The following is a 22,409-nucleotide window of genomic DNA, read 5'->3' on the forward strand; positions in this document are numbered from 1 at the left end:
GCACAGACCCGACCCTCACCGAGGAACTCAACATCAAGATTGTGCACAGCTTGTCCCTCCCACAAGAGTGCGACCTGTCATGTGTCGAGCTTTCATTTTTTCGGCCGGCTCAGTACGCATTCGGGAAGGTACACTCAACGCTGCCTCCTCTCCCATATCGCTACTCCCGAGTTGGCCGACACAACATCCCCCCTTGCTGGTTTTTGGATTACGCGTTGGACTGGCAGCCGCCCTTTGCATCTTTGTACGCCGACCCGACGGAGATGGAGCTTCCGGACGTGCGCCTGCCGCCTTGCACCACTCACGTCAATGCTGACACCCTCACGACCCCCCTTCAGGTCTCATAGGCCATAGGCCGTACTCCGTACTGCAGGGGAGGGGGGGGGGGGCATCGTTAGGTCACATCGACCACACAAATTACAATCTTTGAAACACTAACTGCTCCAACGAGCTGCCATGTTTAATTCAGTCTGCCTTTGTACTTCACGCAGTGATCATGTGTATCAGTCTTTATGGTAAAATATGTGTGTATATAAAAAACTTGGGAACTGTTTATTACATACATCACGATCTGTATCCAGAATCCCATAAGAGCATATGGTATACCTAAAGAGCTGTACAATAAAAAAAAAATACCCGTCTAAAAATGCAAAAATAAGGCATCACAATACACAAGCAAAGCGTGAATTATATAAGCGAGCAAATGTCTATCACTACACTATAATTTTGAAAAAATAAAAATTCTAGAAGGGTCAATAATTAGGAAAAAGGAAAAGATAGGTATTTTTTGGACATTTATATCGAATGCAAGACAGTAGATTAAACAGAAAGACATTAAAATGTTTCTGTGATAAAAAGTCAACAATGTGTTGGGTCAGTGAAGTAAAAAGGATGTAGAAAACAATGCAAAATGTGAAGAAACAATTGAGAAGTGTTTAGGGGAAAGGCATTGAATATGGACAGGTTCCGAGGTAGGAGAGTGAGAAAACACTGGTTTAAAGCAGTCATAACAAAGGAAGACAGATCATAATGAACAGACGAATGAATATTGGAAGAAACAAAAAGAAGGAATTGAAACTGGCATGTGGTTCTTAGTTGCCCTACTCAAGAGGTGAAAAAAAATTATACACAGAGACATAATAAAAAAGGAGAAATGCAATGAAACATTGAGTGAGGGATGACAGGGATAAGAAAGTATCAAACTGAGGGAGCAAGTCGGCTTAATTACGCTATTCCAACTGAAAAAAAGTGAATTTACATTCTGCGACAGAAATGTGTTGTGACAAAAGGAAAAAAGTTTTAGTGTTCACTGTACAGTGTTATTCCAGGGTATTTTTTGAAATATCTTACTTCTTATATAATCTCTTTGAAGTTCATTTTAGTTATGAAATAAAGCTGTATCCTGCAAAATTACACCATTCATAAATGAAACAGCGTTGTTCAGACTTAATAATTTATAATAGGTTATAGGACCAGCCCATGTCTAAATGAACAAAATATAGTTTTTTTTTTTTAGTCAATCCTGTGAGTGCACATAGAATAATTTTTTGTTGAAATGAGCTGTACGGTAAGAATATGGCTATAAATGCAAACTGTAATGTTAATACTGACAATCTTGAAGGGCAGGGCCTAGTGGTTGGGCAAAATGGAAATGGCGTATCTCTATGGTGCTCCCTTCATATAAACTCATAGAAATGATTATTGCTACACACGAACCTCTGGTGTCGCGACGGAAATATACTATCATAATAATGGCAGCATACACAGAATGGCAGAAAAATAATTTAAAAGCAGTAAGCCTGAGAGCAAGTGTGCAAAGCAAATGAGTTGATGAACTTATGTTGATGTGCAAAAATGCTAAAGAAATGTGGACAAACCACTCGCGCAATTTGAACGTAGCAGCATGCAGTGCTTGGACATGTAAATTGAAACCTTTTTTTCGGGTCAAATGGGATGAAACAAAAGATATTAGCAAACATGTCGCTAAGCGGTAAAAATTACTTGTAGATCTAAATGAGGAATTCACAAAACACAAAGAATATTAAAAGGTCAAATTGTACGTACACTGAGGAAGGAATATAATCATTTTAAGAATATGATAGTTGTAAAGATCTCTGGGACATAATACCAGCCATAAATCAGAGTCTAAACTTACTTATTAAAAATTTGTGCCATTGAACAGTGTGAGTAAAGCACAACAGACATAACTACATTTGTTGTTTCTAGCGCACAGCAAAAGATGTCAAAAGAGTGAGCAAAATAAAAACCTCCACGCAATAAATGTAAACAACTAGGTCATTGGGCAGCGGATTACTCACTCACTGTTTTGTACTGCAATAGTGAGCTACAACAAGAAGAGAAGGACAGTGGAAATGCCGTATTTACTTCATGCACCATCAGTTCGTCTACTACACTACTGGCCGTTAAAATTGCTACACCACAAAGATGACATGTTACATACACGAAATTTAACCAACAGGAAGAAGATGATGTGATATGCAAATGATTAACTTTTCAGAGCATTCACACAAGGTTGGCACCGGTGGCGACACCTACAACGTGCTAACATGAGGAAAGTTTCTAACCGATTTCTCATACACAAACAGCAGTTGACCGGTGTTGCCTGGTGAAACGTTGTTGTGATGCCTCGTGTAAGGAGGAGAAATGCATACCATCACTTTTCCAACTTTGATAAAGATCGAACTGTAGCCTATTGCGATTGCGGTTTATCGTATCGCGACATTGCTGCTCGCGTTGGTCGAGATCCAATGACTGTTAGCAGAATATGGAATCGATGGGTTCAGGAGGGTAATACAGAATGCCGTGCTGGATCCCGACGGCCTCGTATCACAAGCAGTCGAGATGACAGGCATCTTATCCGCACGGCTGTAACGGATCGTGCAGCCACATCTCGATCTCTGAGTCAACAGATGGGGACGTTTGCAAGGCAACAACCATCTGCACGAACAGTTCGACGACATTTGCAGCAGCACGGACTATCAGCTCGGACACCGTGGCTGCGGTTACACTTGACATTGCGTCACAGACAGGAGCGCCTGCGATGGTGTACTCAATGACAAACCTGGGTGGACGAATGGCAAAATGTAATTTTTTCGGATGAATCCAGGTTCTGTTTACAGCATTGTGATGGTAGCATCCGCGTTTGGCGACGTCGCGGTGATCGCACATTGGAAGCATGTATTTGTCATCTATGCACCCAAATTGCGTGAAAATGTAATCACGTCACTTCTAGTATAATATATTTGTCCAATGAATACCCGTTTATCATCTGCATTTCTTCTTGGTGTAGCAATTTTAATGGCCAGTAGTGTAGAAATTATATTGACATAAATAAATCATATTACGATATTGGTGCTACGAAGCATATCACTCTGAATAAACAGTATATCTAAAAACATAGATGATGAGACTTACCAAACAAAAGCGCTGGCAGGTCGATAGACACACAAACAAACACAAACATAGACGCAAAATTCAAGCTTTCGCAACAAACGGTTGCTTCATCAGGAAAGAGGGAAGGAGAGGGAAAGACGAAAGGATGTGGGTTTTAAGGGAGAGGGTAAGGAGTCATTCCTATCCCGGGAGCGGAAAGACTTACCTTAGGGGGAAAAAGCGCACACACGCGCGCGCACACACACGCACACACACACACACACACACACACACACACACACACACAAGCAGACATTTGTAAAGGCAAAGCGGCCTGCCATCGCTTTTGTTTGGTAAGTCTCATCATCTTTGTTTTTAGATATATTTTTCCCGCGTGGAATGTTTCCCTCTATTATATGAATAAACAGTATGCGAGAATTTGGTCAAGGAACAGTCTATATCGAAATAAGACGAAACAATGAATGATAAAATGCTAGAACGGAAAATGTTTTGGATGTGTCTGATGTAAATGCTCATTTGTTCTCTGCCAGAACAGCCACACCACATGTAATGGCTACAATATAACTTTTGACTGTAAAAGTGTTACGGTTCAGGAAAAAGCCAGCGGTGATACTGTCATGACGGGCTGAGCGGGAAATTAGCTGTACGTGTTGGATATGCATGTTGTTAGATCAGAAGACAGAAATCAAGTGAACTTAGTGACATCTTCTGAAACATTACAAATGTATCACGAAAGACTCGGTCATCAAAATAAACAGCATGTCAAGAACATCTTGAAGGAACTGAACACCAATATAGAAAGTAGTAAGGATTAATTTTGTGATTATTGTGCATTAGGAAAGATTCACAGACTACCATTCACACAACGAGTGAATTGCTCGACAGTTACTGGAGAATTAATTTCCACAGATATCCACAGGCCAATGAGTACACAGTCATTTGGAGGGGCTCAATATTATGTTTGTTTTAAATGAAGCTCAAACCAAAAGACATGCTGTTAAACAGTTTAGATGTGATGGAATTAAACAATTTAACAACAGAGTTAAGCAATTTCTCATAGATAAGGGAACAGAATTACTGATTCCTCCATACCGTACTCTTGAATAAAATGTTGTGGCCAAATGTAAAAATAAAGTAACTGTTGAAGCTGCAAATTTGATGCTGAATGCAAGAAAACTAACAAGAAGATTATGGACAGAAGCTTGCAATACAGCAGTCCTTAGTTTAAATCAGACTGGAAGGTCTTAGGATCCATACAAATTTCCATATGAGCTGTGGTATAATCAACCAGTACAAAAACTTGACCGCCTCACAATTTTTGCTACAAGTTGCTATGTTCATATAAACAAACATGTTCATTCACAGTTTCATGAAAAGGAAATTTTGGACAGCTTGCTTGGTATGTCACTGACAAAGTCTCAGGTTCCTTCCAAAACAAAAGTGGTCTCGAGTCATGATATAAAATTCAAGCCAGAAATAGTTCGTAGTTTCCGTAGAGATCATATTAATTTTTTTTCATTTCTTCCAGTCTGATTCTAGTCGAAGTCAAAGTGAAGACAAATTTAACGCATTTCAATCTGGAGGAAGTAAAGCATCAGATGAAAATAACAGATTCAATGGAATTCCTGAATGGTGGTGACTCTGGGTATTCTGATGAAGATAAATTGGAGAACAGAAGACAACGAAGAAAACCAGCCTGGATAGTGGCGAGTTATTGATGATAAGAAAAGTTAGTGCTGGTGAACTCTGTTTTTGTGGTGTATTGCAGTCAAATGAAAAGGAAAGATGGATGCAAGCATTCCTGAAAAAATAGAAGACCTAAAGAGAAACAGTACATTGGTATCAGTTGAATGTCCCACGAATGCCCAAGTATCACAAAATTGCTGGGTCCTACGTCGAAAATTTGCAGCTGGTGGACGCACTCACTTCAAAGCCTTATTAGCTGCTAAAGGGTATATTCAGCAAAAAGGAATTGACTGAGAAGATGCATACAGTCTTGCTGCACATTATGACACCATTCAAGTGTTCTTGGTGGTAGCTGCTTCAAACAAGATGGTGTTGAAACGATATGACGTGAAGACGGCCTTTTCGAATGGAATACTCAGAGATGAAGTGTATATGGAAGAATCAGAAAGCTTCAAAGATAATACACATCGATTTTGTCTCCTGAAACAGAGTCTCTGTGGATTGAAACAAGAACAATACTGCTGGATAAAATATTTTATGGGAGTCATGAAAAAAGCAGAATTTCAAAATATTGCTGCAGATTCTTTTTGTTTTGTTGTAAATACAATGAAAATAGATTTTATGCAGCAACTTATGTTGATGGTCTAATTGTTGGCAATGACAAAGAAGAAATTGCAGTTTTTCTTGACGCTTCACAATGCGAATCTAATATAACAATGGGGACCCCTGATAATTTCCTTGGTGTAAAAATAAAGAAAAATGAACACGGTGTTATTATAATAATTCAAGAGTAAGTGGCATAATATTGGATATTGCATTTACATTTACATATGGGTCTGATCTCCAGTAACTGGCTGGTTCAGGTAACTGATGACTTAGAACAGAAAAAATAAAAGTGTTAAATTTTTATGCCATTGTAAAATTTGCAGTTTTCTGACTAGCATGGTATATAAATCATTTATCACAGAAAATTAGTTAGTTGTCACCCCACTCTCTGCCTGTTTAAGATGTTAAAAATTTTATATGCATTACTTAAAGGTCAAATAAAGCTGGCAGCCCTTTATATAGAAGGCTGTGGATTCCACTATTACAAAGGTGAAATTATGTTGTTTCAATTGGTAGCAACTCTGAAAACAGTATCAAGGTTTTTCATAGTATAAACAGGGTTTCATGTAGAAACTTACCGATGGTAAAACTGTAAAGGGGAGGCCAACAAACAAAATTATTGACAAACAACAATACTGTGGAATTTCCATTAGAAATAACACTCATGATTTGTTTAGAATGAATTAGGGGGTATGGGCTACCACCTTCTTCCACAAACAGTCAACAGATGACAAGCCAATACATCAACTTTGTCCTCCTGGATCAGATGCATAGATTCATGGTGTAAGTACAAATGCCAAGTTTGAGAAGAGGCAGGGTGCTGATTTTGGGGGAGGGGGTGGGGTGGGGGGAGGTGCTGGGTGTTGAGCCCCCCCCCCCCCTCCGACAAATTGTAATAATTAAAAGCCTGATTTATGCTAAACTTTGGTGTTTCACAATATTATTATCTGATTTTGCTACAATACTTAGGCCTACTTTTACAGTACTTACTTTTTTATTGTGATCTTTTTAACTTTCCTTCTTACTACAATTGACACGATAAGTATATCTGCAACTACTGGTACTTGGAACATCTAGAGAAACTTCCGTGTTATAATTTTTTTTTACTGTCAGTTCAGATACCATTTGCACTGTTTAATTTTGCATTATCATTTGTATCGGGCTTGTCTTTATAGAAGTTGTTAATAGTTGCTGAAGGAACAAGATAACAACTAATTGCTTATATTTTTGACAAAACAACTAAAAATGTCCAACACTATGTATATAGTGTTTTTGAATTCTAAAGAAGATGGATACAGCCCTGATAGACACAATATTTCAAATATCCCCTCCACCAGAAGTCACACGGAGTTAGATCAGGAGAACACCACACATCTCGAAATTGCCTAGCGATGATGTGGTTGTTACTGAAGGTTTGCCAAAGAAATCTTACACATGGCAAGTAACACGTGTTGTCACTCCATCTTACATGAAAATAGTGGTGTGGGCACAGTTGTGTTCTTGCAAAGCTGGAATCACATGTTGCACAACGAGGTTCTTATAACGTGCAGATGTCGCTGTACGTCTGATAAGCCTGCAAGGTGTCTTCTCCTTGAAGAAAAGCAGACTGAGAATGAAGGAGCTTCTGAAACCAAGCCACACAGTCACACAAGCTGAATGCAGCAGATGTCCCTGCACAACATATAGTGGAGCAGAACCACACATATGTGCCTTCACAGCACCATGCAAAGCCGAATGTGCCTAATATATCGAAAGAATATTCCCTGGCCACATTTAATCCATTTCCGTGCACACGAAAAAATGAAGGGCAAAGTCGTGGAATTGTAGCCTGTCCTGGTGCTTCTTTTGGAGCATGTTCTGAATCTTGTGGAGGCCAGTGCGAAATGCACCACAAAGAGTTTTGAGCTGTGGACCAGGGCAGAGAGAATTCCCATAACACAGCTCAAGCACTGACTTCAGAATCTGAGGCATGTGCCACGCAGTCAGCTATAGCTACAGCTAGTTCATTAATAACTGACAAGGGAATGAGTCACCTCACTCTCCCTGCTGCACCACCTAATTCACCTATTCCTTCAAATTTCTTTATCATATTCTTTAGCCCCTTTGCAGCTGTCTCTGTCGGCGATATTCCCGCAATGTAGCATTCCTATTGCTGCCGTTCTGACAAAACAACTTTACCGCCACTGCGTGGTCTTTCTTCTCAATAGCCATTGGGTTATGTACAGAAAACTTCAACTTTGTTTACCCTTTACACCAACGGTCACTTAAAAACAAAAAAAAAACACACACACACACACACATCCGTCAAAAGCGACGCACAGCATACTGACATCAAAATAGGAAACATTTCACATTGTGACTGCTAACAGAGCCATATTTTCACTTAGTCACAGAAAGTGGAATTATAATTTTTGTCAGCATACTCCACAAGTGCACTGGTAATTAACATACACACTAAGGGGAGGTGATGGGAGGGGGGGAATAAAAGAGGCACCAGGAAGGAGTTATGACAAACTGATATTCTTGCAGGTATCAACAGAAAACACAAAACTGAAATTGTAAAGTTTGGTGGCCAATAAATGAATGTGTAATTTCGCTGCACAGCTGGCAAGCAAAGTAAACAGGGGACATGTCAATACCAGCACGTTTCATTCCATTGACTCGGTTGGACAGTAATATGCCTCACGGACACGCACGAGATCGATATAAGCAGATTTGACAGAGGACACGTAGTTGGACTCAAAGAAGCCTGCCGGAGTAATTGGCAAATCACTCGACAATTGAATACGAGTGACGCCACTATTCGACGACATTGACAGGAATGGTTGAACCGTGGCCAAACACAGTGTCACGAATGAAGCAGTCGACCTACAGAGACAATACAGTGTGAGAACCGAGCAATTGTCAGAGAGGCACTCAAGAGACCTGGAGCCATCATCATCACCATCATCATCATCATCATCATCATGGATATTCGTCCGCCGAAATAAAACGTGCGTTGAGGGAGCCACGCAGAAATCATACTGACGTACAGGCTACTGCAAAATCTAAGGTTTTCCTGCTGTTTGTTAAAAATGTAACGGAAAGAATAGGGAGGATCTTGACGAAGCGGAATATTACCGTAATTTACAAGCCCACCAGGAAGATACAGGAATACCTTAAGCCTGCCAAGGACGCTCGCAAACCATTGGAAAAAGCTGGAGTGTATAGGATCCCACGCAGCTGTGGTGATGTTTATGTGGCTACCACTAAAATAACGGTTTCTAAATGTTTGGAAGAGCACAAGGGAAATTGAAAAGGAGGAGGAGAAATGGAACGATCAGCTGTTGCGGAGCACACTTTCCAGCCAGGGAACCACAATATTTGTTTCGAGGAGATGCAAGTACTAGCGGCCACAAGCGGATATTACGAAAGGCTCTACAGGGAGGCAATCGAAATCGCTAAACACCCAAATAATTTCAACCGAAAGGAGGAGGGCGTGAAATTAAACGGAATACGGATGCCGGTGTTAAAGAAGACGTGTACCACCCATCCACCACTGGGTGACGGCAACGGCGATCGACGGCGACGGACAGCGGCCAATTGCACTGACGTTTTCAAAACACGTGACGTCACGCCACGGCGTGGGAGCGCGCGGACACAGAATTTAGCGGCAGTCAGTAGTGAGCCAGTGGGTGTGTCGGACCTTCCATCGAGCTACGGACCCCCTAGAAGATGTCTCCCGCAGTCAGAGACGAAACGTTGGGAATCGACACAGAATTCATCAACCGACCACGGCATAACAGCCCGGATAATTACAATGGACATCACCGACATCGTCATCGTCGATCCGATGTCCAACTGATGCTTCGGTGACCACAAGGACCATCAGTAGGCAGATCACAGAGAGGGGGCTGAGCTAGCAGCAGCTCTCGTGGCAGCTACCATTGACCTCTGTATATCACCACACCTGTTTGCAGTGTGTCAGGCACGTTTGGTCTGGAATCTCACTGACTTGAGTAGAATTGTCTCAGTAATGAGTCCTACCTCAAACTGAGCCCCGACAATCGGTGAAGAAGTATTTGGAGGTGCCCCAGACAGCACTGGGATACCAACACGTGAAGTGGGATACCGACCTGATTGTCGCCCATCATACAGCCCAACAACCTGGACTGAGGGTCTGGGGTGACATTTTATTTTATAGCGAGACCTCTTTAGTTGTTACCCGTGGCACTCTTGTAGCACAGAGTCCAGATACAGCCCTCGACAATATTCTTCGGCCCGTTTTGTTGCCCTCCACAGTAAGCCATTCTAGGCTTACATTTTACGAGGGTCACTAGAAAAGAAATGCACACTATTTTTTTTAAATATATCTTTTATTCTACATGTTTGAAAGTTTTACAGTGTGTAGATACATCCTTTAGGAACAATATTTTCATTTCTCCATACAACTTCTATCCCTCCCAACTGCCTTACACCATCTTGGAACCCGTGCTGTATAACCGCACGGTAAAATTCTGGACCGACCTGTTGGAGCCACTGTTTGGCAGCGGGCACAAGGGAGTCATCATCTTCTTCAAACCTTGTTCCACGAACAGAGTCTTCCAGTTTCCCAAAGAGATGACAGTCACACGGAGCCAGGTCAGCACTGTAAGGCGGGTGTTTCAGTGTTGTCCGTCCGAGTTTTGTGATCGCTTCCATCATTTTTTGACTGACACGTGGCTGTGCATTGTCGTGCAACAGCAAAACATCCTGCTTTTGCCGATGTGGTCGAACACGACTCAGTCGAGCTCGAAGTTTCTTCAGTGTCGTCGCATATGCATCACGATTAATGGTGGTTCCACTTGGCACGATGTCCACAAGCAAGAGGCCTTCGGAATCGAAAAACACCGTAGTCATAACTTTTCCAGCAGAAGGTGTGGTTTTGAATTTCTTTTTTCTGGGTTGAATTTGCACGATGGCACTCCATCGATTGCCTCTTCGTCTATGGTGAAAAATGATGGAGCCATGTTTCATGACCTGTCACAATTCTTCCAAGAAATTCATCTCCACCATTCTCGTACTCTTCCAAAAGTTCACTGCATACTGTTTTTCTCGTTTCTCTGTGAGCCACTGCCAACATCCTGGGAACCCACCTGGCACAAACCTTTTTTAATGCCAACACTTTCAGTATTCTGCAAACACTTCCTTTCCCTATCCCAACGTAGCGTGACAATTCGTTCACTGTGATGCGTCTGTCAGCAGTCACCAATTCGTTAACCCTTTGCACGCTGTCTGGAGTGTGTGCAGTACGAGGCCTGCCGCTGCGAGGACAATCCTCAATATTGCCGTGCCCGCTTTCGTCACGTAACCGGCTCGCCCACTGACTAACTGTACTGCGATTGACAGCAGCATCTCCGTACACCTTTTTCAACCTCTTGTGGACGTTTCCCACTGTCTCATTTTCACAGCACAGGAATTCTACGACAGCAAGTTGCTTCCAACGAACGTCAAGTGTAGCAGAGATCTTGAAGATGTGCTGTGACGGTGCCACTCGTGGGAACAGGTTGACCTAATTTTGAAAACAAGCGGGAAGGATGTATCTACACACTGTAAAACTTTCACACATGCAGAATGAAAACTGTATTTTTACAAAAATGGTGTGCATTTCTTTTAGAGTGACCCTCGTAGAAAGATAATGCCCAGCCGCACATGGTGAGAGTTTCTACTGCTAGTCTTTGTGGTTGCCAGACCCTATCTTGGCTGACAAGGTCACCAGATCTCTCCCCAGTTGAGAATGTTTGGAGCATTATGGGTGTAGTTCTAGAACCAGCTCAGGATTTTGACAATTCAGTGCAACAATTGGACAGAATTTGGCACGATATCCCTCCTCAGGAGGACATACAACAACTCTGTCAATCAATGCAAAGCTGAATAACTGCTTGCATAAGGTCCAGATATGGACCATGTTACTGACTTGATCACTTTGTGAAACTCTTTCTCTTGAAAAAATCCTCAAGTTTTTTCTGAAAATGTAATCATTTGTTCGTCGGTACACATGCATCAGCACTACCAATCTCCATCCCATTTGAATAATTCTTAATGGTGCACAATTTTATTTCCCTTAGAGTGTATCTATAATGTTTCAGTGCCGTGAGATATATACTTCCCACACTGCAGCACTCAGAACACCATCAGTTTAATTATAACCACACGGTACATATGAGCAAATGGAAGGTTTGTGTCAACACAGATGGTAAACACAGAATCAATTTGGTGTTTAAGTGTCGAACACGTTAACCCTGTAACGCTGTGGTGTGGGAAGAAGATGGGCTACGGCACATGTGGGATGGAACCTGGATCGATGGCATCGGTTCCTCTTCGCTGATGAGTGCAGCGTGTGACCCCTGATGATCAATGTATAAGAATGTACGAGCAGATAGATACCAAAACATTCTCTAACATCCAGTCGCATGGGTTCAGCAGGGGTTTGAGTAACTCATGTTGTGGGATGTTATCTTGAACAGATGTCAGTCACCTCTCAACCATGTTCCAGGAGGTAAAAATCAAGTGAATGTAATGGCCTGCAGTATCTGCTGACATGAACCAAATTAACTGTGCTTGTGATCAATTCAACATTGCAATGCATAGTTGCATGAACCCTTCTTACATATCAGATAACCTCAGGAGGGTGATTTTCAAAGAGTGGTGGGCTAAGCTTGAGCACCGACATCTTGACTACGGTACCTTGTGGAAAGCACACCAGGAAGGATCCTAACATGTTAAAACGCATGGGGCAGAACAGCGGGGCACTCAGTCTTATCTGACAGCAGATTTTGATTTTACAGATGGGCACAGATATGAGCTTTCAAACACACTGAATCCATTTTGGTTACTGTTTTGTATTTGTTTTAAAGTAGTTTTTCAATTATGTTTATGACTCCATCTTTTGCCTTTTAAATGGCACAGAAAGCAACTTTTCAAGACACAAAAAAAGAAAAACAATAAAATCATATTTTTGACACCAGATAATACTAAGTCACAAATCATCTATTAAAACTTGGTTCCCCTAAACATAATAATAAAAAATACTTTTAACTATATATGACGGTAGAATCTGTTCCCGAAAGAACAGTTACCGCTTATGACCATGCAGCTTTGGTAGAAATGAAATGATAATTAGATGGACACCCTAGCTGCAAACAGGCATTGATGTATTTCATTGAGGAAATGTTGAAAATGTGGGCCCCGACCGGGACTCGAACCCGGGATCTCCTGCTTACATGGCAGATGCTCTATCCATCTGAGCCACCGAGGGCACAGAAGATAGTGCGCCTGCAGGGCTTATCCCTTGCACACTCCCCGTGAGATCCACATTCCCAACATGTCCACACCACTACATTCGTAGTGCGCCTAATAAATGTTTGCCCATCATTCTCATTACTCGTGGCAGATTAATCTACCAAGTCCCGTACGAGTTCGGGCATAGCGTGTGCGTTCGCACTACAAATGTAGTGGTGTGGACGTGTTGGGAATGTGGGTCTCACGGGGAGCGTGCAAAGGATAAGTCCCTGCAGTCGCACTATCCTCTGTGCCCTCGGTGACTCAGATGGATAGAGCGTCTGCCACGTAATGCAGGAGATCCTGGGTTCGAGTACCGGTCGGGGCACACATTTTCAACATGTCCCCAATGAAAAATACTTTTACTTGACATTGCAAATGCTGGACTTTAATGAAGATAGCAAACAAATTAATATTTCTCTTACAGACACCACTACCAAAATATAAAACTTCACCTCATCTGCTTTATCTTGTTCTTCCGCTGTTACTTCAGCAGCAGCTTCCACCTCTTTCAAGTCATCATCATCATCACCATCATCATTACTATCATCATCAGTGTAGATATCACGTTCACCAACACTCAAAGAAGTGTCCGACGAAACACTATCTTCACCATCTGAGGATAACTCGGAAGGGGCAGAAGATTCTTTCTCGTCTATATCTTCCATGGCTCAACCTGAAAGAAATAGTAACACAATAAAAGCAACAAAAAATCAGTGTACCTTTACAGATGAAATGATTTGTAAAAATATTACTAATTTAAAAAAAAAATTAGCAGAATTATAAACACCATTCAAGTTACATATTAACCCCCCGCCCCCCTTAAAATAATTCACCATTAGTAATGACATTCGCTGCAGCATATATAAATATTTTTGTGTTTATATTTATTTCTTTTAAACTGACTACTCATGTTGAAATTATTATAATTGATTTTGTTGTAAGTAGACTGTTGACTTACAGATGTTAAAGTAAGAAATGCTTTGAGGAGCTAAGGCATTGCTCAGACATGGATATGAAACAACAGAAAGTCCAGGATGAAATAACAACAATATGAAAAAGATAGATTGCTACGAACCACACAGAGGAAATGTTAGAACCACACAGAGGAAATGTTAAATCACAGGCAGATATAATGAAAAGATTGCTAACTTCAAGCTTTTGGGCAAAAAAGTCCTCCATCTTCTTCTTTAAAAAAAATAAAAATAAAAGGACAAACACACACACACACACACACACCTACTGTCACATTGTTCTTTGTGTGTGTGTGTGTGTGTGTGTGTGTGTGTGTGTGTGTGTGTGTGTGTGTGTTTATGCTCCTAAAGGACTTTTTTTCCCCAAAAGCAAAAGTTTAGCAGTCTTTTCACTGTGTCTATAATTTAATGTGTCCTTTAAATGGTGAGCAGCATTTAGTTACGGATATGGACTTTTTCTGTAACTATGTTTCTTGGGGATAGGAGTAATAACAGGAATTCCTTTTGTATGAGCTCAGAAACAAAATGAGAAAGAAATATATCGATATGTAGGGAACAATCAAAGAAAAGACAAGCCAGTCAGAAGAATGTCTAATAACATTGCATGTTGTTAAATTATATAGCAGAAGGGTAGAAAAAAGGAGCAGTATAATATGTGAGCCATTCCTTTCTAACTACACTGTCCAACATAAAATATGAAGCACCCAGAAGACCCGATCAGATTCACTGTAATTTCATACAAGAATACACCATGGATGGACATGTAAATGATTACACTTACAATTCTCTGCGACTGGTAGATTGGCCATTAGAGTGTATTCGTATTGTTCATGTTTAATGTTGTTACCCGGAAAGGTAGGGTATAAAAGGGGTGTCAACAGATTCATATGTTGATTAATCAATGCGAAGTATATGGAGATAAAGATGAGAGTGCCACAGGCACATATTTGGATCTTTCTCAGGTGTCTGATACAGTCAACCACAAGATTCTATTAAATAAATTAGAAGCATTAGGAATAAGATGGGTAGCTAACGAGTGGTTTCAGTCATACCTAACAAATAAGGTACAAAGAGTAGAGATAACACATACTACAAATAGATCTAATCGTTTAGTAAAACGATTATCAGAATCAAAATACACCAACATAGGGGTTCCACAAGGTAGCATATTAGGACCAATACTGTTCCTGAAATACATCAATGACTTTCCGAGTAGTGTTACTCGTGGTGAAAAAATTCTCTTCGCTGATGACAGCAATATTATAGTCACTGAGAAAACAAGAGAACTCCTTGCCAAGAAAGCAAATGTAACTCTCAAGGAAGTTTACGATTGGTCAATGAGCAATAGAGTGACATTGAACATAAAGAAAACTAATGCCATGAATTTCAGTTTGAGGGGGGGAAATGACAATGTTAAATTAAATGTAGATGGCACCTCTATAGACTGTGTAACAAATGCAAAATTTCTAGGAATGAATATTGATTCTCAGTTGAAGTCGGGTGAACACACAAAGGTGCTTGCAAACAGAATGTCATTAGTAACATGCAGTGTCTTTTAGTTACATATTACTCATATGTACACTCAATTCTTAGCTATGGCATTCTTTTTTGGGGAACAAACACACAAAGTATGAACACAATTTTCAAACTCCAGAAAAGAGCCATAAGAATAATAACCAAAAATACTAGTTGAGCTCATTGTAAAGATCTGTTCAAAACACTGGGGATTTTAACTGTTCCATGCGAATACATTTACCAGTCAGTTGTACGCATAAAAAATAACATAGGTAATTACTGCACAAACAGCTCTGTCCGTGACCATGGAACAAGAGTTACACTCAACTTACATTTGTTGTTGTTGTGGTCTTCAGTCCTGAGACTGGTTTGATGCAGCTCTCCATGCTACTCTATCCTGTGCAAGCTTCTTCATCTCCCAGTACCTACTGCAACCTACATCCTTCTGAATCTGCTTAGTGTATTCATCTCTTGGTCTCCCTCTACGATTTTTACCCTCCACCCTGCCCTCCAATGCTAAATTTGTGATCCCTTGATGCCTCAAAACATGTCCTACCAACCGATCCCTTCTTCTAGTCAAGTTGTGCCACAAACTTCTCTTCTCCCCAATCCTATTCAATACCTATTTACCACGAAAAAATAAACATAAAACTCAAAACAGCATTTTCTACCAAGGAACAAAACTGTACAATAACTTACCAAAAGAGATTAAAGAAATTGCAAAAATACACTTATTTAAAAAGACAGCTAAAAGTACCGCTTATGCAATACATTTTATACATTGAAGGATTTCTTAGATAAAACGGAGTAGGGGTTTGATTAAAAAATGTTATACAAATAAATAATAATATTAATAATGATTATAAAACATCCAACATTCCACATAACACCTTCACTTTATGTTTTTCCCCTTCTTTTTTTTTCCTTTGTAGAAATACTTACCCACAAGCTATGCTTAACACAATACTAACACCTCTTCCTCTTTCTCTTTCTGAGCTCAACATCTCACTCATTATGGAGGGATGCTGACTCAGTTTTTCAGGATAGCAAATGGGAAGTTGTGGTACAGAAAATGGCCCAGAGATCACCAGTGTGTGTGTGCATGTATGAAGTGTTAAGAAACAATGTGTATATAGTGTGAACAGTGACTGATAGTGAGATATGAGTGAACAGTGTGGCATTACATTACTTAATAAGTTATTTGTAAAAAAAAAAAAAAAAAAAAAAGTATTCTATACCAGGAGAAAATCTAATGATTGTCTCTAAGTAGAGATCTGTAAATATATGTGTATACGGATTAGCTTATTTAAAATTAATCTAAACTTGTAAATATTTTGACATGTCCTATATCCTTGTAAAAAGAGATCTGTGGATGAATAAAGCTACTGCTGCTGCTACTACTACTACTACTAGATGCCATGTACACATGGGAGACAGCATTAACAGCACCTCACACAGTTCGGAAGGGGCCTTATTGTGAGTCTCCATCTGGATGGGAGGCAAATCGTGTAATATGCAGATTTGTGAGGCATTCCAATGCGATGGTGGCCTGGTGTCGGACTCAATGGAAATGTGGGGGCAGACATACTTGTCACCACGGTTCTAGTTAACTATATTTAATGACCACAAGGGAATATTACTGTGCTGTGCACCAAGTACATCGAACCCCGTCACACCTGTGTCTGCCGTCTGAGAACAGGTAATCAACTCCCTGCAACATTCTGTGACATCACACAGCATCGGTTGGAGACTAACAGCACCCAGCCTAGAGAACTACTGTTCCACATGTAGGCTGCAATTAACACTACAACACAGATGGTCACATTTGGAGTGATGCTGTGAGCAGGAAGCACGGACTGCTGATGAATCATAGTTCCACACTATCCCAAACCACCATTGTTGGCAAACATGACTGTGACCTGGGGAGGGGTCCATTTCTTACAGTGCTTCGGAGAGGCACAACAGCATTACTCCCCGTGTCGCGGTTTGGGGACCCGTCGAGTACAGCTTCAGCTCACGACTGGTAGTGACTGAGAAAACTCTGATGGCACAAAGGTACATCCTGGACGTCCCACGTCCCACATCCACACGTGTTACCTCCCATGTGACCCCCACCCCACTTTGCTGGTAAAGTGTCACTGTTAAAGTGTGAACTAATATAGTTCGTGTGAAAGTGTTCTGGACATCAAAATGGAGGCAGACAGATACGAAAAAAAAACGCCTATACTGTCGCAGTAAGTAAAAACTAAATTTACATCCATATCGACAGATAAGGAACAGTCATGGCGATACATTAAAGTGTGACCCATCTTTCTGCCATAGAACCACCACCCAGCATTATGCTACTACCAGTAATTATGTAACTTCCCGGATCCTCCCGAAATCATCTGAAGATGAACCTGAAAGGGTTCGAAAACCGGTTCATGTAATAAAGCATTATTATTGAAAAAAAGTGACTGGTTGCAGTTGTGTGTAACTTATTTACATTTTAACTGTATTCCGGGCCTCTAGAACTTACACTATCCTCCAGATCTAGTGCCCATTGCTACCTTCTACAAAAAGGCTTTGTGTGTTGGTTTTGTGAACCTTATCAAAGTAGCAGCAAAGTTGATACAAAATGTAACTGCAGAACTGACCCTAATATTCTTTCCATCTCCTGAGCTTCAGAAATAAATTTCTGATGGGTATGTTTCTTCATTGTGTGTACAGTTTCATTAATTAACTGCTCATCATTATTAATCTCATGGTCAGTTTCACAGTAATTTCTTCTTTGCTTGCAGAGCTTTACACAAAGTTTCTAAATTTATTAACTGATGTCAAGCACAAATAAACAGTATGAGATTTTTCACTCTGCAGCGGAGTGTGCTCTGATACGAAACTTCCTGGCAGATTAAAACAGTGTGCCACACTGAGACTCGAACTCGGGACCTTTGCCTTTCGTGGGCAAGTGCTCTACCATCTGAGCTACCCAAGCACGACTCACGCCCCATCCTCACATCTTTACTTCTGCCAGTATATCATATCCTACCTTCCAAACTTCACAGAAGCTCTTCTGCGAACCTTGCAAAACTAGCACTCCCGGAAGAAAGAATATTGCGGAGACATGGCCTAGCCACAGCCTGGGGGATGTTTCCAGAATGAGATTTTCACTCTGCAGCAGAGTGTGCACTGATATGAAACTTCCTGGCAGATTAAAACTGTGTGCCGGACCGAGACTCAAACTCGGGGACCTTTGTCTTTCTTCAAGGAGTGCTAGTTCTGCAGCAAGGTTCGCAGGAGAGCTTCTGTAAAGTTTGGAAGGTAGGAGACGATATACTAGCAGAAGTAAAGCTGTGAGGCTGGGGCGTGAGTCGTGCTTTGGTAGCTCAAACGGTAGAGCACTTGCCCGCGAAAGGCAAAGGTCCCGAGTTCAAGTCTCGGACTGGCACAGTTTTAATCTGCTAGGAAGTTACAAGTATACAGTCGTAGTAAATTCGTGTACTACTGGAAATTTTAGCTGGTTTCATTTTATTTACATTTTATCTATCATTACAAATTTTAGGAAACAGTTCTTTTTAGCAGTTATATAAGCAGTTTTATAAGGATTCTTGTTAGTAGTTATATAAACAGTTTTATAAGGAAATTTGCTCACTACAGGATTAGAGGAACAGCTCATAGTATCATTAAATCACATGTGCAACACAGAAAACAAGTGATAGAAACAACTGAAACATAAGAAATATTTATCAGAATTTCAACAAATAAGTCACAGTGTACCAACCCCGGTAGCTGCAAGTGCTTCCAGAACAAGGACAGCGAAGTATGCTGACCCCAGATCCAATCCACCTGGGGGATCAATGACACGGGGCCAGTGCGTCAGCCAGCCCGGTTGTGGTTTTTAGACAGTTTCACTCAACCCGTTAGGTGATACTGAGCCGGTTCCCACATTCTGCCTCAAATACACGCTACCTACACAAACATTAAGAACACTTTTTCACACTTGTACGTGTAACGAATGATACAGGTATCACTACAACACTAAACAATATCTTTATTAACATAATTACTAAACTTTGATCAGGTAAATTATTCACCTTTATACATCATAACTTTGAAAAGTAACAGTTTGCACCGCTTAAGCACTGGTCTGCTGGAAATGAGACACCGTATGAGACGTGCCTAATGCATTCTGGGTGTGGCACAGTGTCATAATGTATGAGAGATGCCTAATGTAGATGATCACGCCATTTGGATGTTGCAACAATGCAATCTGGTTGTAAAAACAGGCGTGTTACGAATCACAATTACGTGTTGCCACCTCGTGGCGAAAATGACAAACAATCTAAGTTACACATTTACTTATGTTAAGAAATAATTAAAATATTATATGCTGCTTATTTTGTTAAAAACTTGGAGGCTTAAAACAACTGCAAAATTACGTATTGTGTATTATAAACAGTCATGGCTTTACAAATAAGTAATAAATGTTAACGGAATTCCCACATATTAATACGAGTGGTGGTATCCCACCCTTTTTGAGAAGAGATAGCTCTCGAACAAAGATTGTTTAAGTAGTCAGTAGTAGTGTGAGCACAGAGTATATGTATGGTGTCTGCGTGGTGGAAATTGAGCACTGGTAAAATTAGCCTCAGACGACTGCTGAACAATGCTACTATTTTATTTTAAAAAATGCAGCTTTATTATGTGTTACAGAAGAAGAGGTTTACGCTGATTTACTGTGGGGTACAAAAGGCAGTTGCACTGTGGATCGTGGGGCTCCGCAAGTTACAAGAGACATACTGCTCGCTATGCGTACGACTGAACATCCTGCAGCATTCAGAGCCACAAACCGTAAGCTGTCACTTCACATTTCAGTAGCATTTGTTAAAGAGGATTGGGCATAGCTAGTCATCACATGATACAACAATTTTGCTTGGTCTGTGCTACAACATCTAACAGTCTTAATTTGACTGTGCTACAATATAAAGTGAACTCTGTGTAGGGAAGTCATACTAGCAAAATGTGTCAAAGCCATGACATAACTGGAAATGCAAGTTTTACAAAACAAGTATTTATTTATGTAATTATGATGCAACATCCTTACTGTTTCAATCATTTAAAGAAAGATTTTTTTACAGTGATAAGTGTTTATTTTTATCTGAATACGAAGTCATTCACCGACTTACACTGACATTTCATACATAAATTATAAACTGGCCAAATTTTGTAACAGATGCCATGTGTCGCTATTACTGTTAACAAAAAGGCAATGCAAGATAAAGTAAAACTTCAACTTATTTACTTATTTTCTTCAGAAAACGGAGGTGGTTTGTGTACTTTGCCAATAGAAACCAGTGGCGCGTGAAGAAATCTGAGCCTGTGTTAATTAAAGTAATTGAGACTCATTATATAATTTCTGATTAAATATTGCTAAGTGACAAACTTTTTCATACCTTGTCTGAAATACTTTTATAATATTAGTGTTCAATATTTTACCACCAAAGTGATAAGTATCTTCATTGCTTACCAGGTTACTCATTAAAAGTTTATTGTGTTAATTACGATGAAAAGTGCTGTGCTTTTTAAAGCAATTACATGTGTGTGAATACAGGCATGTTACTACCAGACATTCCTGCATATTTAAATGCTCCATGTTGAAGCAGTATCCTGTGCGATTGTCACCTCAAAGGCTGTTAACATTAAAATTACTAGTTTTCCTCTATGATCATTTGCTGTTAACATCTGTTTCCTATCATTTAAGCTAATTCATGTGGCAGATTGCAAACTCTCACAGAAGAAAGACAGTGATCACCCATCATATAGCTGAGCATCTACGGCACACAACTCTCTCCCGTAATTTATGGATCTGATTGCCACACATGGTCAGTAAAGCAATTATTACATCCTAATTAGAATAAAATAAACTGAGCCAAATGGTGACATTACACACACAGAATTTATCTATACATAGACAAGTTTGGTATACTGTTTCTGTCCTGGGGGACAAATAGGAGACTGAAGACCTTTGCTGTTTGGTCCCCTTAAACAGTTACTCAGCATCACCAAGTCATAATGTATCATAAGGTAATATATTAGGACTCATTTTGTTTTTGATCTATATAAATGATTTGTCTTAATACTGAAAATAAGATGATTCTTTTTGAGGACGAGACCACTAGCATAACCATAATTTCACACACCACCACAAAAAGAAGCAAGATGATACTTGTATGTATGACTCAGTGGTTTGGAACCAACAAGCTAATTCTCAATAAAGAGAAAACTAAAACTGTTCTATTTAGGAACAACAACAAAAGAAGAATAGAGATATCGTGACAACTAAAAGAAAAATATACAAATTTAGTTCAAAATATAAAGTTCGTAAGGCTCACCATGGACATTCTATCGTAATAATGGACAAACCCACTCTGCGCCTCCTCATCAATAAATGTACTTCCATCAAACAAAGGTTCGATACTTTTTGAGCACACCTCATACAGTGATGGAAACTGGCTGTGATCTTGTGAATGGTCCATTGCCCATAAGCTCATTAGACACTAAGCACAAGCTCAGATACAACAAGTATACAAAAAGAAATTTGCTATGTCTTTCTCAAAGGGACCCTTCACTGTTTGCCTAAGTGACCTAAGGCACATGGAAAACTTAAATCTGTATAGTCAGACAGGGACCTGAGACCTGCTTCTTGTAAATCAAAGTCCAATGTGACCAAAGTTTTACGGCACTATAGTAAGAATTTTCATGCGGTCGGTAAGACTGTTGTGTTATGTTTATGATATATAATGAGCTTAGTGAGTACGCAGTTTTATGAATTATTTGTTATCAGGTTACATTTTTATCTTTACAATTTTCAATCTATTCTTATTTACTACTCCCTTATATCATACAACTGTTTCTCCATTTCATTTCTTTTAGTCC

At 40.1% G+C, this 22,409-nt stretch overlaps 1 protein-coding gene and 1 non-coding gene across 3 annotated transcripts in view; both read right to left on the reverse strand.

The window, feature by feature from the left end:
• LOC124553838 (probable ATP-dependent RNA helicase DDX60) overlaps positions 1-22,409 on the reverse strand; it is a 107,195-nt gene that overhangs the window by 79,485 nt on the left and 5,301 nt on the right. For both annotated transcript variants that reach the window (XM_047127827.1, XM_047127826.1), the window contains exons 2-3: positions 19,255-19,442; positions 13,461-13,681 (exon numbers count right to left, since the gene is read on the reverse strand). In XM_047127827.1, coding sequence (XP_046983783.1) covers positions 13,461-13,673 — 213 coding nt within the window. In that variant the 5' untranslated portion in view covers positions 13,674-13,681; positions 19,255-19,442. The remainder of the gene's footprint in view (positions 1-13,460; positions 13,682-19,254; positions 19,443-22,409) is intronic.
• Trnat-ugu lies at positions 12,909-12,983 on the reverse strand. Its single transcript has one exon. It is a non-coding gene; the product is annotated as a tRNA-Thr (tRNA).

The sequence above is a fragment of the Schistocerca americana genome, chromosome 11, assembly GCF_021461395.2.
Source record: "Schistocerca americana isolate TAMUIC-IGC-003095 chromosome 11, iqSchAmer2.1, whole genome shotgun sequence".
NCBI classification, from domain to species: domain Eukaryota; kingdom Metazoa; phylum Arthropoda; class Insecta; order Orthoptera; family Acrididae; genus Schistocerca; species Schistocerca americana.